The 16,621-nt window shown below is 38.6% G+C and overlaps 1 protein-coding gene across 1 annotated transcript; it reads left to right on the top strand.

Moving 5' to 3' along the window:
* The first annotated feature begins 14,325 nt into the window (after positions 1-14,325).
* On the top strand, positions 14,326-15,909 carry LOC147900375 (7-deoxyloganetin glucosyltransferase-like). The gene is made up of 2 exons (XM_087377303.1): positions 14,326-14,795; positions 14,890-15,909. The coding sequence occupies exons 1-2, from the start codon at positions 14,330-14,332 to the stop codon at positions 15,801-15,803; spliced, it is 1,380 nt and encodes a 459-aa protein (XP_087233429.1). The 5' UTR covers positions 14,326-14,329; the 3' UTR covers positions 15,804-15,909.
* The last annotated feature ends 712 nt before the right edge of the window (positions 15,910-16,621 follow it).

The following is a 16,621-nucleotide window of genomic DNA, read 5'->3' as shown; positions in this document are numbered from 1 at the left end:
GGCGTGATTTCTGGTACATGCATGTTGGGCTGCATGTGGGCAGGACCATGGGAAAACAAAGAGCGAGGTCATGGGTTGCTTGGAATTCTAGAAACCCCTAGCAATAAATGCCTTGGGGGCAAAAGTGGTGGTTGGGTCCAGGGGAATGGACCCCATAGACGGGGCAAGGGGCAAAGGCCTTTCAAGTTGGTCATCGGAGTCACCATATAGGAATCTTGGGGGCAAACTAAAGTCCAAGGGGGAAAATGGAAACGTGGGCTGCCATGTTGCATGCCCATGCAAAACCATTTTGGAAAGGATTACCATGGAAAGACCTGGGTTGACGATGACAGGCAACGGGGAAAAACGGAAAAGAAAGAAGGGAATCACTGGCTATTGTTGCACGGGTAGCGGGGAGCTTAGGAGGACTCACGACGCCTGGAAGGTGGAAAACCAAGGCAGACCGCACGCGGGGAACTGGCAATGGTCGTACGGAAGGTTTTCAGATTTGAATGAGAGGAATGAGGCCTGCATTGTGTTTTTTTAGTAGCATGCACATACTAATGCAGAAAGGATAGCAGTCTGCATTTGAACACACTACTAAATAGTAGCAACCCTCTAATACTTTCATAGAATACAATCCATTAAGTGATTCACAGCGGTGAGAACTATTATCCGTTATGAGGTTTGGCCTCTGTAGCCCCTTACTAATTTTACAACTGGCATAAGATAATCCAACCCAACCTCACATGTTCATAAACTATGATATAGCACTACGACTATACTATATCCTACTAAACTTTATCCTTTGATAAAGGATTGCTTCAATAAGTCATCCTTCAATATGAAGTATGGTGGGAACTATTATTCAAGAAGGTTTGCTCATAGAAAGGGGTTTGACCTCTGCACCAAAGTATCAATGTAGGTAGCCCCTTACTAATTTTTCAACTGTTATAAAATAGTTGAACCCAACTTCATATGTATATAAACTATGATAAAGCACGATTCCATACTTCATCCTTAAATATTTATAGTATGATAAAGCACTCCTTACATACTTTACCCTTTGTTTTTTATTAACCTTCCCAAACTTCCTTGGCCTGATCTGTGTAGGACTCGTCAAATTTTACTTAAATTTTCAAATATTTTAAAATTGATTTTTTTTGCAACATGCCCGCTCACAAAGGTTGCCCTATGGAGTAGATTTTTGCTTTCTTATATTGTTACGCTAGGCAGCCCTTGAAGCCACGTGTCAAAATTCTAAGTGCTGATCTTGATAAAGATCTGATGGTTTGAATTGTTGTATACCCCGTAGCGTATAACTCTAGCACGAACGTTCAGTCTTTTATAGTTTAAGGTAATGTGTTTGGATAGACAGAGACGACGGATATTTTGAGCGTTCTATAACTTGCTGTTCCCCACCTGCCTCACTGTATGCGCATGGAATCGACCTTCTTCAAAGTCTTCAAGATCATGGGATCACTCATTGAGCTTTCTTGCATGGAATATGATAATTATGCTCTCCTTGTATGTTCGGCTATGATCCAGCAGCAAAAATCAAATAAATACATTCTCTGATGTTTACCTTGGCTCAGCAGACAAGAGCACAACCCTGTCTTTACCTTGTCACAACTGACGAAAGTTCCAAGCCCTGAGGACAAATCTGGCGGCTGATGGTGGTCACTGGAGTTGGACCATTGCCTGCTAGCTTAGGGAATTTTCCAAGTATCCCCCACAAAGGTCGATATCTGTTGTTGGGCTATTACTCGTTCATCGAGTAAGCAGAATCCAGCATGATCATCCGAACGATAAAATATACAATATAACTGTTTGTGGCCAAATCAGTTGCAGAGGGTATTATGTTGCTTGAAACTTATATAACTGTAGACTATGGAGCGATTTGTCGTAATTGTTGCTGCTCCAATATGTACAATGCTATGGATCACGGTTGAGGCAGATACTCGTATGAAAAGAGTTAAGGAAGATGTATGGGGAATTCACAAAACAGTCCTTGTAACAATTCATGAAAAAATGTATGGTAAACAAGAACTTTACCTCTTGGCCTTTGAAACTGCATTAAGGACCGCAAAACTAATACGGCAACGCAAAATCGTTCCATGGAATCCTCGAACGTTGGTATTTGACTTTGCTCCATACTTAGGGCCTTAGCACATGGATGGGGCTAGCATGGGTTTAGGCTGGGAATCTTTTTGTCATCATTACTCCCATCTTACACCAAGTGGTCTAAGAATGGGAGGACCCACTTACTTGGTCTAGGATGGATTAAGAATGGGAGGAGCCACTTTTTCTCCCATCCTAGACCATGGCCTCTAGACCTTGGCAGCCAGAATGGGTTCCCCTTTTTTAGGGATTCAAAAACATGCAAGGATGACATGTATCCTTGTCCCCAAGTGGTCCCCATCTCCTAAACACATGAAATGATGCCATGTGTCCTCTTTCTCCTAAACCCATCCCTAGTTCTTTTTTGGTTAGCACATGGTAGGATGGGAATAGGATAGAAATATGTATGGGACCACTTGGGACCACCTTTTCCCATTCCCATTCCCATCCTATTTCTTCCCATGTGCTAAGCCCCTTAGTGTCATGAAGGATTAACTAGAAGGAACTTAAATGATGGAGTGCCTTTTTGCATTTGGCTATCATCTTATCATGAACTATTCACTTTGTGTCAATAGATCAGCATATTGCAAAATTCAAGACATGGGGTGATTACTTGTAGGAATTAAGAAAGGAGAGTGATAAACTTCATCTACTCATATTTATTTATTTATGGGAGGCATCCTAGGGGGAGGTTTTCATTTTGTTGAGCTCTTCTTGAGCCACATGTCACAATCATAAATGTTGATATCATACAAATTTAAGTGTATGAATTTTGCTTTATTTTGGATGTGTCTCTATCATTAGGAGAGATTTCTTATAGCTTTTGAGTTTTAGCTTTTCACCCCATGGCAAGCCACAGGGTATATTTTTGGTCACCTTCTTTCACGGTTGTTGTACTCTTCATTTTTTCTCATGTAGTTTTGATAAACTAGTGGGGAGCTTCTTACGTTGTAGGACTAGGATGAGAGCTTAGATTGATCATTCAAGCAACGTATTCTACATCTTTGCAAATTCTCAAGCGTAGTGTAAGGAAAGCTTAAGGAGTCCATTTACAATCATCATTATCGTGAAACGAGGCGGAGGAATAACCAGAATGATGGGTTTAGTCCAACGTTTGATGCCCTTGCTTGTGGATCGTGGCATCCAGCTCGCCGTATGTTCGAAAGAGGAACCTTGACAAACAACTGCTCTGATGCGGTCATCAAGCTGATGTAGGAAGGTATATCTCAAAGTTTGGGGGCCTCTATTCATCAACAAAAGAGGTCTGGTGATTTTACTAGCATTCGATTACGATGACGTCTATTGACATTCAGGTAATATGCAAGTGAAGTGTGTATGAGTGAAGGAATGAAAGAGGTTGATTACAAAAAGGGTTAGAGAACCATTCCTTGGGGTTTTAGGGTAGGAGGTAGTAAGGTCTTGAAAGGGGTGAAGGTTAGAAAGGGTAAGAAAGTAAAAATGCTTCTCTATCACTAACTTGAGGGGGTCAGGGGTTGAGAAAACTTGTAGGATTGACTTTGGAAGGAGTGACTTTGGTAGAGAAGAGAGGCAAAGAGAGGAGGTAAGAGAAGGAAGTAGGAGAAGAGAAAAGAAAATAGGTTGCAAGGTTGAGGGATAGGTTGCAATGTTAAGGGAATGCTAGTGCGTTACTGAGATTGCAAGAGGGCGTGGACAATTGAGAGGGAGCATGGACACTTGGAGAGAGAGCAATTGGTGAACTCTACGTGTTGCAAATAATATGTAGCATTACGTCAATGCCAATCCATAGATTTCTAATCACATCATTTATAAAGCATATTCTTTTATCAAATACAATCTCCGACCGACAACTATATGTGTTGAGTTCAAGGGGTGATCCCTATTCATACCAAAACTTTGCCATGCTTTTGGCATTTGCTTTCCTTACTCCTTTGGCCTTTGCCTATTTTGTGAGAAAGTATGAGCAACAATTATGTATTAGGCTAGCATGCTCTTTCTGGATTTTGGTGCGACCCAAGCCATAAGAAAGACCATCATTGGTGACCTTGTGAGTTGGGATTTGCAAGACAAGTGCAGATTGGGAAAGCAAATCCCCACAAATGTTGATGTCAATAGGCAACAGACTTGCAAAGATTCTGGAATGCTCCGTTAGTACCTCCTACTTGCCCTTAAAATCATCACTACAGAGCGATTGTCCTCACTATTTCCCTTTTCACTATAATGTCGCTCCTATTGTAACATGCTCTTCAATATTCCCACCAACCAGACTCAATATTCGACATGCTCTTCAATATTCCCACCAACAAGACTCCTAGACTTGAGCCATGTCCATCATTGGCTTTTTTAAAGAGCTTAAAGGCTCTATTGTTAGTCCTACATAGAACTCACTACCTATAGCCTCCTCTGTTCATCCATTAGCCCTGCATCTTCTACCTTAATATCTCCCTTGACAACCCATCTTTAGTTGCTACATCTTCCCCTTCTCTTGATCGACACCTTTGTTGAACCTCTTCACCTACTTCCTACCTTTTTTTCTCCACACCCTGTTGTACTCACACGTACTTACATTAATATACATTGCCACACTAGGCACAGGGCATCCACTACCACATCAAGAGTCATGTCTTACCCACTACCACATGCACATCATCACTGCTTTAGGTGCAATTCCCTCCATTGAAGGACACACACATGGTAAACATGAACATAGCATGATAGCATGATCATTGTCACGTGTTCACAAATTAGGTTAAAGAATTGTTTTTGGTATGAAAGCTATAGTATAAGTGGGAAGTATAAGTGGGAAGGAGGGGCATAGATGCCCGTAGGAGTTGCAAAAAGTACATCTAGCAAGAATCTTGGTGGTATTGAAACCCCTACCTGAATTCAGACATCGAACTAAGCCATTGCATAAACTAACTAGGACAAAACTGGTGCTCATAATTTTGCATCATGAGGCCTAAATACATCCAAATTTCGATGCCTATCCCTTTCCAATTTGATGTCTGATTTTGACCTAGTTTTTGCCAAAGTTTCATACACTAAAAGAAACTTGTATCCACATTATTTTCAGGCTATTTTAGTCATTTTTAGCCTGCTTTCTCATGGCTAGCACATTTGTTGGCATGTTGTTTTAGCATATTTGGTCCTATCTCAGTCATCTTGTATCAAACTTTAGTATAGTCTTCACTTATAGCTTCAGAACATCAAATGCCACAATTGCAAATCCAGTTGGGATTTTTCTAAAATACTTTGCAAAAGTATAACCGTTTTAACATTTTTTGATACTAGTTTTAGTTTTACAAGCTATTGCTATATCTCAATTACTTTGTTAGTTTTAGTTCTATGTTAGCCAACTTCTTGTATTCTTAGTGACAGAAAATGCTTTGATACTCACAAGCCTATAATCACCAATTTTACATCAATTTGATCAAGATAGAAAAATTACATGCTGATGTATTACCTTTGGAGACAAGAACATCAAAGTGGATGATAACAATTATGACTATTGGACGTTCAAACTTGTAAACTTAGTTGAAAAATTCATGAATATTATCATGGAAATAGAGAAAATTTAAGAATCTTCTCCAACAAGGTCAACAACACCCTTGATAATTAAATTGGTTGGAGACCACTACCCCACATATGAGCTCCCATATGAGGAGGACAAAAAGGCAATTGATGGAATAGTCTGGATGTGGCAGTCTTCTTATTGAAGTTGGATACCAAATGTTAACCTGTAGATAGGGATTTAGATGAAGACCTTGACTTGGTTCTAGATGTAACCTAGATTGGGATCTAGATGGGAACCAATGATAGTTCCCAGACATGAAAATCTGACTAAGTTCTAACAAGAAACCTAATTATGGATCTGGTAAAGTAGAGTCTCAGGTGGGATGCGATTGATAAGCAAACCTATTGACAACCTAAAGATAAGTTAGAGTATTGATTTAAGGGTTAACATGTTGAATATTAAGATGTAATCTATCCATGATTACTGAACTGATTCTAGGCATCAGTCATGGAGTGACACCACCATCATGGCATTAATGGATTGACACCATGATGGTGGTGGCAATCATGGAGCACACATGCGATTCCACTAAAGATCTCTTAGGATGCATGTGGGATCCTCACCAACTCTTCTTTCTTGCAACTTGGTAACTGTAGTATATTCTTGTGAGGTTGGAACGGAGTGGATCTCCTTCAGAGCTTTCTGTAATCAAGGAGCCAACGTGGTGTATTTTGTTGTAATAAAATCCGGTAGTTGTTTTCGCGTGTGCGTGCTCAAGTATCTATTTGCAGTACTGATCCATTATAGCACCTAAGATAAGTCTTTCAAGATTAGGGACCCCCACAAGTTTAAAATTTTATTGTGCATCTAGGCTTGTTTGGGTCATGAATTTTTGACATGATATGAGAGTCTTGTTGGCTAAAATATTCTTGTACTCTACATGATCTACATGAACACTAAACAAAGGAGTTCCTCCCAAACTAAGGAAGCTCAATGTTCTATCAAGTTCCATGTGTTATCGACTTAGAGGAGGTTCACTTGAAGATGGCTAGTTAGATGCCCATCCCCAACTTCAGGGCAATCGATAAGCTTGACAGGTCTAACCTCCCTCTATGGAAGTTGGAGCTACAAAGTCAATTGGTTAGCATAAGTGTCTGTTAAATCACCATAAGAGCATAATTGTAACTTGAGGAAATCGAGAATGCTATTGGAGGGTGACAAGGGTGACCATTATAGTAGTATGACCGGTTAGTGCAAAATTCAAAGGCACTCTCTGTTATCCATCAAGACTACTACAACACATCCTTCCTCACATCTAGTTGGTCAAGATGTTAGCAACATCTTAGATGGTGCTCATGGACATGTTTGAGGTGAATGATGAAGTTTGTACTCTCAACCTCTAGATGGACTCTCTAGAACATGAGGGAGATCTGGTGCAAGACTACATTACTAAAGCACAATGTTAAGCTTGTGCCTAAAGTCCTTATTTTGTGAAATCAAATATTTTATATATGAAATATTCAGGAATATGAAAAGCTCGAGGTTAAAAATGTCAACATTCTAATAGTCGTAAGAACTTTTCTAATAGTTTTCCCAAGGATACGCTACAAGATTAACTCTGCAGCTGTATGTGTGGATGTTTGTCCCCTTTTTTATCATATCTGAATATAGTTTAGTATTTTCTTATCTACGAGTTTGTCACTTTTTTTAGCATTCTACAATTACATTTATAACGTCTCTATAGTTTTGATTATGATTTGTCTTTTACTGTGAATATCTATTATTCTTTTGCAAACTTTACAGTTTTGTAGTTTTGAAATACTATGTTAGTAGTATTGCAAATTTTACAATAAGGGGTGTTGGTTCCCCTTCTACTTTGGCAATCTTACATGTTGGTTTAGGTTTCATAACAACCTATTGACAAATTTTGATCAATAAGATTTCTAATCAGGCACACAGGAGTAGACTCTGAATCAAATGTGCATATATTCAACATAATGCATGAATGAAGAAGATGAATCTCAACATGAAATGGCTACTAGACAAGATCAAGAACATGCCAATAGAGAGAATTGCAAGAATCAATATCGTAAGATACTTTTGTATGTGCAACTTAGAATTAAATTAAGCAATTAGATCTAAATATGAAACCAAAACAAATGGTGTTCAAAATATGTTGGGTACCATTCTATTGCCAATCAGACTAGGAGGCGACTTTAGTTTGACTCATTACCACCTATTCCAACAAAAGGACAAGTGAAAAAATGAAAAGCCCAAGGAGAATGTTGGCAATCACATTGGTCAATTTGAAACCAGATGGAAAGCAAGGAGCTTTAATGTTATTTACAACAACAATGTGAAAAAGAAAAATTTATAGCCACAGTGTTTGGTAAGGCTATGTCTTATCTCACACAATATGGAATTGCACATTTTGTAAGTTATGATGCATTCAAGTTATCTTTCTTAGGAAGATTTTAGAAAAAAAAACACACGAAAGTGTATTAAAGAATCTAGGAAATAGGAAGCAAGAAGATCTTTTGGTAGAAGATTATACAAAAAAATTTCAAAATTTTCAACTTGCGACTAATTGTTGCACAAAGAACCACTCAGGATCAAGTGGGTGGGACGAAATTTTGAGGGGTGCTATAGCTAGTATGGATATGAATGATCTGAGATATCTAGTGGAAGAAGCAACTAGAGTTAAACAATGCTTTGGTGCAACATCGAGAAAATCAAAGAAAAAGAAGAAGAAGGCATGTGGGTCTGACAACAAATTAGGTTTCGACAATGATGATGAAGAATGACGATGATAATTCTTATGAAGAATCAGATTCTGACTTTGGTGATGATGATGAATATTCAAATGAAGGAAAAGAAAGAAGAGTGAAGAAGAAGAACCAAAAGATAAAAGCAAAAAAAGATTTCAAAAAGAAAAAGAAGAAGAAACAAATAGAGAAAGAATCCACAAAAAAGGCTAATTTGGTAAAGACAATCGTCAAGTCTTTGAAAACCCTCGAAATTACAAGTAATTCTAATCAAGATACAATTTTTTTGTCAAATTCACAACTAGAATGGCAAGGATAGAATAGAAAATTGCTAGTGTAATTCGAATGATCATGGGAGATTACCTCCGAACTTGGCAAAGGCAACTCAACAAGCCCAACCGACGGTAATTAATCAAGTTGTAGTTCAAGTTTAACAAAATCGATGATATAATGGTTTACCAAGGTATCAAAACAACAACTAATAATAACAAAATCATTGTAATTATTATGGTGTGGATAGACACCCACATGGACCAGATTATGAGTTGTGGTGCAAACATAGAATAGAAAGGAAAATTTTGATTTCAAGATACAATAATAAAGCACCTCAAAATCAACAACAGCTCTAGTTAGTGATGTTACAGTTCAAGAGATTGAAGAAACAACTACAGATCATATGCTAAGTATTCTAACATAGTTATTGTGGGGGTTAAAGGTCACTGTGCCTTTACCCCGGTTATGTACAATACTCAAACACATATATAAATGAATGAAAAAGAAGATTAGGGTGTTCTGCACCCACCAAAAACTTGTGTGGCTCTCTGTTTCTCTCTCTCCCTCTTCCGTTCTTGCTTCCGTTGAGAGCACTCTCAACTAGTATTAGAGCCCGGGTGATCTAGCTGAGCATGCGTGAATGCTTGAAGCTCAGCAGCTCTGTGAGAGGAAGGAGAAGCTCTGTGGGAAGCTTTGTGGGTGACTTTACTTACATCCGAGTGTGCAAAGACCTTGGAGGAACCTTTGGAAAAGTCACTTTGGTTTTGCGAAGTGGTTTTGAGAGCCTGTTAAGTGTTTTCAAAGAAAAAGTCGTTTTTTGAGCTTTTCCCTGTTCCGTTCGATGACAGAGACTTCGTATTGACTTGCAGAGGCAACTATTGCTTTCTTTTGGTGTCCACTTCACTTCAGGAGCTTGGAAACACCTTCATTCTTGAATCTGGGATCATTTCATTGGATTTCTGACTCACTATGTCAGTTTCTGCTTTTTTCTACCCAGGTGTTGGAACTCAAGTTTGGAGCAACCATTTGCAGATCTGTCAGTTCCGGTGGACTCGGGAGGTCCTAAAACTTCTATGTTGCTCATCATTCGCACTCTAGTGGAGTTTACAAACAGCTCTGTTTCCAAAAACGTTTTTCAGTCCGTGTGTTAGACCCAGTGATTGAGACCACGGTTTCCAAAACTGTCTGTCCCATTGCGTTTCGGACGCCCAAAAACCCCTACCTATCAATTCTTACGCGATTTGGTGGAGGATTTTCAGAGTTATAGATCTCTGTGTATTCGATTTCGTCTCTCTGTTATGCATTTTTCATTCTAAGGTTTTGAAACCTTAGATTTATGCCACATGGCAGGGGATAAGTGTTGACTCCCATTTCTCACTCATCGGTTGGGATTTTGGAGTTCCGGCAGAAGAGAGATATTTGCAAATTTTCTTGCTGAGTCCGATTATGCAATGACGCCCAAGTTGAAATTCCAAAAATTGGTGCATCATTTATCCATAGAAGGCCATGGTCATGTTGGCTCCCTCTATTTTGGAATTCAGTAACAAAGAAGAAATCATTCAATTTACCAAGAATGGTTTGATCTTTCTTCAATATTGACTTTAAAGCTTTAAATTTATGAACATAATATTGAGCTGTTGTGATAGGATCTGAAAGAATGAGATTTCTCAATTCAATGGTTGCATTTTTTTGTTGGGAGTTTGATGATTTTGGATTGAGTTTTCATAGGCACTCAATTAATGGCTCATATAAATTTGCGGTTGTTGAGAGTGTGATAAAGAAGGAGGGTGGATCCAATTGTCTTACCATAGCAAAAAGATTCTTCTTGAGTTGATTTTTTTGAATCTGCAGATGTTCTTAGGTGATTGAAATCATGATAGCCTATGTTCGATTGGAGAAGCTTCTCAGTTTTTGTATCCATTAGTGCATCCTTTACCTGAAGATTTCTTCCTTGCATTTGTGCTTTATGCATACGCACCCAGGAGGAAGAAAGTATTTGATTCACGAGGATTTTCATTGTTTTGAAGAAAAGATTATCGATTGAAAAAGCAAACCGCTTGTCAACGTTTGTTAATTCCCAGCATGCAATAACTTGATATAATCTTTAAAGAGACCTAGTGGAGAGAAGCGAGAAGGAGCTACTGTAATTAATTGGTTTTCAAAGTCTACAACTTGTTGACTTGTGTATATTCCAAAACTAAAGTATCAGTTTGAAGATCTTCTCCAAGCTTGTCCTCATTGTCATTGTTGAAAATGTCATTTGAAGAGTCTTGCTCTTGCATAATTTTGACATGGTCTTCCCAAAGTTCATTTATGTGTACTTTGTTTTCTTTGTATAATGGTGTACTCATCAATTCTTTCATTGCAAGCATTCAAAATGTTGGACGTATGATGCCACTCATGTAGGCATGTCTATATGAGAGTTTATGCTTAATTGCAATTGCAACTGTATCGTTTTCATTTAAAAAACTTCGAAGTACTCGTTGCACTCTTCCAACATCTGCAAAAACATCGACAACACTTCCATGTAGTCCAAATAAACCTTCCTATGCTAGTTCACATATTTGTGCGAAGGGTATTCTAATTGAAACCAATCTTGCTTCGATGTCATTAAGAATTTTTGTGTATTTTTCAACATGTGCCATTTTCATATTTATGGTGGATAGAGTTGGTATTTTTTTATTTCTAACTTTTTTGTAGCACAAAGAACATAAGAAAATTTTAGTAGAATGAAATTGTGGTATGTTTAATCCATTGCCTTGAAGGAAAACTTTCATTTTCTCTTTTAGTATTCTAAGCTTCACATGAAATGTTAAGGTACCACAACAAATGCATTGAAAACTTGGAGCATCTTTGATTCTTTTCATATATTATTCCAAATTTGAAATTAGTCTTCCATTTCTTTTTTGTTTGCAATTTCGTTTTTTGGTATTTTTAGAAGTTTTGTTCCCGAGGAATAAAATTTGGTGCAAGTATAACTCTTCTCATCTTGTAAATTTTGTTAACAATGGCTTGTAAAGTGTAATTGTGATGTAGACATTGTAAATTAAATGTCTTTTGCAGCCAATGTTGGATTTGCATGGACAATTTGTTGCAATAATATATCATCCTCTTTCTTCCATGTTGTGCATGAATGTTTTACTTGCAAATGAACCAATGGATTGATAGTACAAGTGGCACTTGACTCATCCAACAATAATGATCTTATGTCCATATCATTTGCTTTGCCTATTGATTTTTTTTTTGGGAGAGCTTTATACCATCATAGCATAGTAAAGTGAAGCTTGTTCCAAAAAGGTTATGGAATTTTTCATGATGTCCACTAGTAATGCACGTGATGTTGAAGAGTTGCTAACCAAATTTTGGATGCTTTCTATTATTGAGGCAACATTTATCGACATCATTGTAAGCATATTCCAAGGTGAATTTGTAGTTGAAAAACTTGACACAACATTCTCATATAACGTTGTCAACAATTATTGATATGTTAGAGATGGGTAAAAGTGTAGAAGACAAATTAGTACATTTGTGTTGGAAGGATATTTCACCATCAAAGCTTCATTTGTAGAGAATCTTTTCATTTGTAAGAGATGATCTAATTCCATGTTATGATATATCAATTCAAGAATAAATATCTCAAGTGTACTAATAGAATTGAATTACTTTAAGGAAAGCTTGCTTAATTTCATCTTGAAACAGAAGAAAGTACATCATGCATTTGCCTCAAATGCAATTACAAATCAGAACTATTAACAGTAAAGCTTCCACTAGGCTTAGAACTCCTAAGCTTGTTGCATGCCGTCATGAGTCATGAGGTCTTGCGCATATAGCTCAACAAATGGAACACTCATGGAAAGCACTATGTCAACGTACGAGCCACGAATGCATACCAGTACTTGCTCCCCACCATGACGAACAATATCTCCAATGATGCAAGGAACTTGTGAAATAGTTTGGGGGCCCTTGCAGCAGAAGCAATAAGGTCGGAGAAGATCTCGGCTAACTCGAAATCCTCCACATGACTCAAAAACATACTCAAGTAAATCTGCGTTGATGTTCATGAAGTGTAAAATCCCAAAGACGTGCAACGAAAATATGTAGAGTTTTAAGTCAAGAGAATTCTAAGTAAAATTTTATTATGAATTCTAAGTAAAATTTTAGACATAATAAAACAAGCATGGTTTATTCACTTGAGTCCCATATCCAAGTCATGCTACTTGGGTCATGAAAGCTTGTTTCAAACCGTCTTTAATTGAACCATCAGGCACCTCAGCCAAAATGGTAAAATAAAAAATACAAATCGTTCCTTTTGCTTGCAAAAAGGACACATTCTTCAACACGTGCATCACCACCGCTTCGTCATTAAACTCTTGTACTCGTTGAGCAAGAGTATTTTTTCTTTCTTTCACAAAAGACAATTATGACATAAATAAGAAAAAGGTAAGTTAATAGAAATAATACTAATTCAAAGACAAAAAAGGGATTATATTGAATTAATCAACTTACTGCAGCTCTATCTTTGTCTCTTGGTCCATCTACAACTATGATTTGATCTGCCATTCCTTCATCACTTGCCACTTTTATAATAACAATGGCAATTGTTCCCATCACATTTGATCCTAAAAACTTGGCAAAGTTGATCATCTCATTTGCCCAAGGAACATAAGTAGAAAGGGAATGATCCAGGAGTAAACGTAGATTCCCCTCAAAAGGTTCCCCTCTAATTATACAAGTGGTGGCATCAACAAGAAGGGAGAACTTTGATGTACCTCCTTCTATTTGTCCTTTTGGCACAACACTTGCACCCTCCACCCTATAGAATTCTCCAACTTGCAAGAAGTTTACAAATTGGTGAATGTAAGCAGAAGACACAAGTAATGTAATAGTATGTGAACAAAACTTGTCAGTGAAATCTTCCTTCGGAAGGTAGGATATTTTGGATTGTGGACTTTGTATGTGCTATATTTGTACAATAATTTGCCCTCAAAGACAAATCTATAAGGTGCACAATTAGATAGTTGACTTATCCCTAGAGATATTAAAGAGTTTCCACCTCCTACAAAGTTTTCTTTTCTTGGAATAATAGCTTTTGCAATGGATGCAAAATTATGCGGTGATGGTTGCATTTTACTAACATCTTGAAAACCATTGTATGAATTTACTTCATCACTATCTTCTTTGCATTGAAGTTGCTTGCTGAGACTGCAAATAAGAAATTGAATGCAAATAACATTGCAACAATTATATTTTTTTGTAAAAACAACTTGTAATATAATTAATTTCGATGCTTGAAATTGCACAACTTGAAATTCTACTATATATTTATATGAATTGAAACTTAATTATTCACATCATTTACTTTGTGAGCACCTTCCAATTGCCTAATATATTACATGATGCCATAAGAATAGAAATAATTTGAAGTAAAACAATGAGTGCTATCCAAGAAATTATATTACTTTTCCAAAGCTCATGCTCAAAATAATATATTGGAAAAAGAAAAGTCAAAACAATATATTGGAAAAAGAAAAGGATGATGGAGGAGGTGACCTCATACTCAAATCAATATATATATATATATATATATAATATATATATATATATATATAATATATATATATATATATATATGTAAAATATGATTTCTCTAGCTATCAAAAACTCGGAGTTCTCTCAGGCACTCTCCAAGTCCTCATCCATGCCTAATTCTCCTCACGCTCTCGTTGTTCCTTGCGGTGGCCAAGGCCACATCAATGGCTGCTTGCTCCTCGCTCGCTCCCTCTCCTCCCTCGGCTTCTCCGTCTCCTTTGTCTACTTCTCTTCCACATACTCTCAGCTCCAGCAGAACAATCGCCTCCCCCCTCAGGAGCACTCCTCCATTCAGATCCACGTCGTCCCTGACGGATTTGACCCCTCCCAGCCCCCCTCTGCCTTCGTGGTTACCCCCTCCATGCGCGAGGGCCTTGGGCAGCTCATCGAGAAGCTGAACCAGCAGAATCGGCCCGTCACTTGCCTCATCTCGGACACGTTCATTCCTTGGACCCAAGATGTGGCCGACAAGTACGCGATTCCCAGGATTGACTACTGGACTTCAACTTCAATGTCATACTTGATGCTCACAAACATTCCAGTCCTAGTTTCGAAAGGTTATCTTCCTCAGCAAGGTAGGTTAACTAGTTAATGTGGATAGTTTCTTACAAATATGGTGCATTACATGCTCAGAGTCACTCACTCGTGTTCCTGTGGGCTGTGTAACAGGGTCAAGTACCAGGTGGGAGAGCGAAAACCCAATCATGATTGACTGCATCGAGGGTCTTCCGCCATTTCCTATTGAGCATTACCCAAAAGAACTTCTTTTTGCAGACCTTTCCAATCCTATAGTGGAATTTTTCTTGGCGCTTAGTCATCGTGTCAAGGCAGCAGAAAGGATTCTCATCCACACCGTAACCGAGCTAGAACCTACCGCTTTTGAAGCTTTCCGCCGAGCCCAAATTCCTGCTTACGCCATTGGCCCATTAATTCAGCACGCTACATCCCCGAAACATGACGCTGAAACGGAAAACGACTGCTTGAAGTGGTTGGATGTGCAGGCCCATTCGTCTGTCATTTATGTGGCTTTCGGCAGCTATTCCAGTTTGTCTTTGCATGAGATCCAAGAGCTGGCCTGCGGACTAGAGGCGAGTGCACAACCTTTTCTGTGGGTCATTCGAAAAGATGCGTTCAAGGATGACGTATCAGAAGTTTTACCCGAAGGCTTTAGAGCAAGGACAGAAGGAAGAGGCCTGATCATCAGGTGGGCGCCTCAAGTGGAGGTGTTAGAGCATGCGGCGGTGGGTGGGTTTTTGACGCACTGTGGATGGAACTCAACGATGGAGAGCTTATGGGCTGGCGTTCCGATGCTATGCTGTCCGAGGGGAGCAGAACAGAGATCAAATTGCATGTACATAGCGCAAATGTGGAAGGCGGGGCTGGAGCTAGAGAGGACGGAAGACGGAGGGCTAGACAGGACACATGTGGAGAGAGGTGTGAGGGAACTGATGAAGGAAAGCGAAAGTGAGAAGGCAAGGAAGGAAGTGAAAGAGCTGAGGAAGTTATTGAGGAAGAGCTGTGCAGAAGGAGGTGCGTCGAAGAGGAACTTAGAGAAGTTTTACGAGGACATGAAATCGCTGTAATTTGGAAGTTCTTGTTGCGAGCATATGCAGTCCATTATTTATTTCAACCGTCCTCAAATCGAAGTAGGGGTTTGCATTTGTTGAGCTTCTAAGTTTGTGATCCATTATTTTTCGCCCGCCTTTGCAACGGTATAGCAAAGGTCGGTCCCTTCCCAAAGGTCAAATAGGTATTTTTTAGATATTTCTTTTTGGCCTGTTTTAGGCAGCATTAGTGAAGGTTCAACTTTTGAGATGCCAAAAACAATTTCTAGCATTTTTCAAATGTGTTTTTTTTTGTGAATTCTTTGATTGGTTGGTGTGTTGACTTTAAAGCATCTCTTTCAAATTCGGGTGTGCTTTTTTGGAAGTGCATTCATTTCTTGTCTCTCCTCTTCTCCCTCTCTCTCTCTCCCTCTCTCTCTCTCTCTCTCTCTCTCTCTCTCTCTCTCTCTCTCTCTCTCTCTCAATCATGCTTGGCTTTAAATGCAAAGTTTGGTGTAAACCAAATGTGTTCTTTGGGTTTGTTGGGTTGGTTTGTCTTTGGCTTAGTGGAGACTTGTTTTTGAAATATGAGGTTTTACTTTTTGGCTTGCCCTTGTAAGGATAGGTCTTAGTATCAAGTTTCAATCTTGAAAGTGAAAAATGTTTTTCTTGTCTAATTATTTTGGCGTCTTCATTTTGTGGTGATCTTATTGGTTGTGTGTCACTTCTGCTTGTTTAGCATCATTCTTTTTTTGGTCATTCATATTTCCTCCTAGTTGGGCAGGCCCGTTGAATTCGATTCACCTTGTTTTCTTCCCCAATGATTCCAAAGGCAAGTCTTAGTGTCCTTGAATGCC

Source organism: Dipteris shenzhenensis, chromosome 7 (genome assembly GCF_047967505.1).
Source record: "Dipteris shenzhenensis isolate YYH24624 ecotype China chromosome 7, Dip_SZ_1.0, whole genome shotgun sequence".
Lineage (NCBI taxonomy): Eukaryota > Viridiplantae > Streptophyta > Polypodiopsida > Gleicheniales > Dipteridaceae > Dipteris > Dipteris shenzhenensis.
This window is presented reverse-complemented; position numbering and strand designations above follow the sequence as displayed.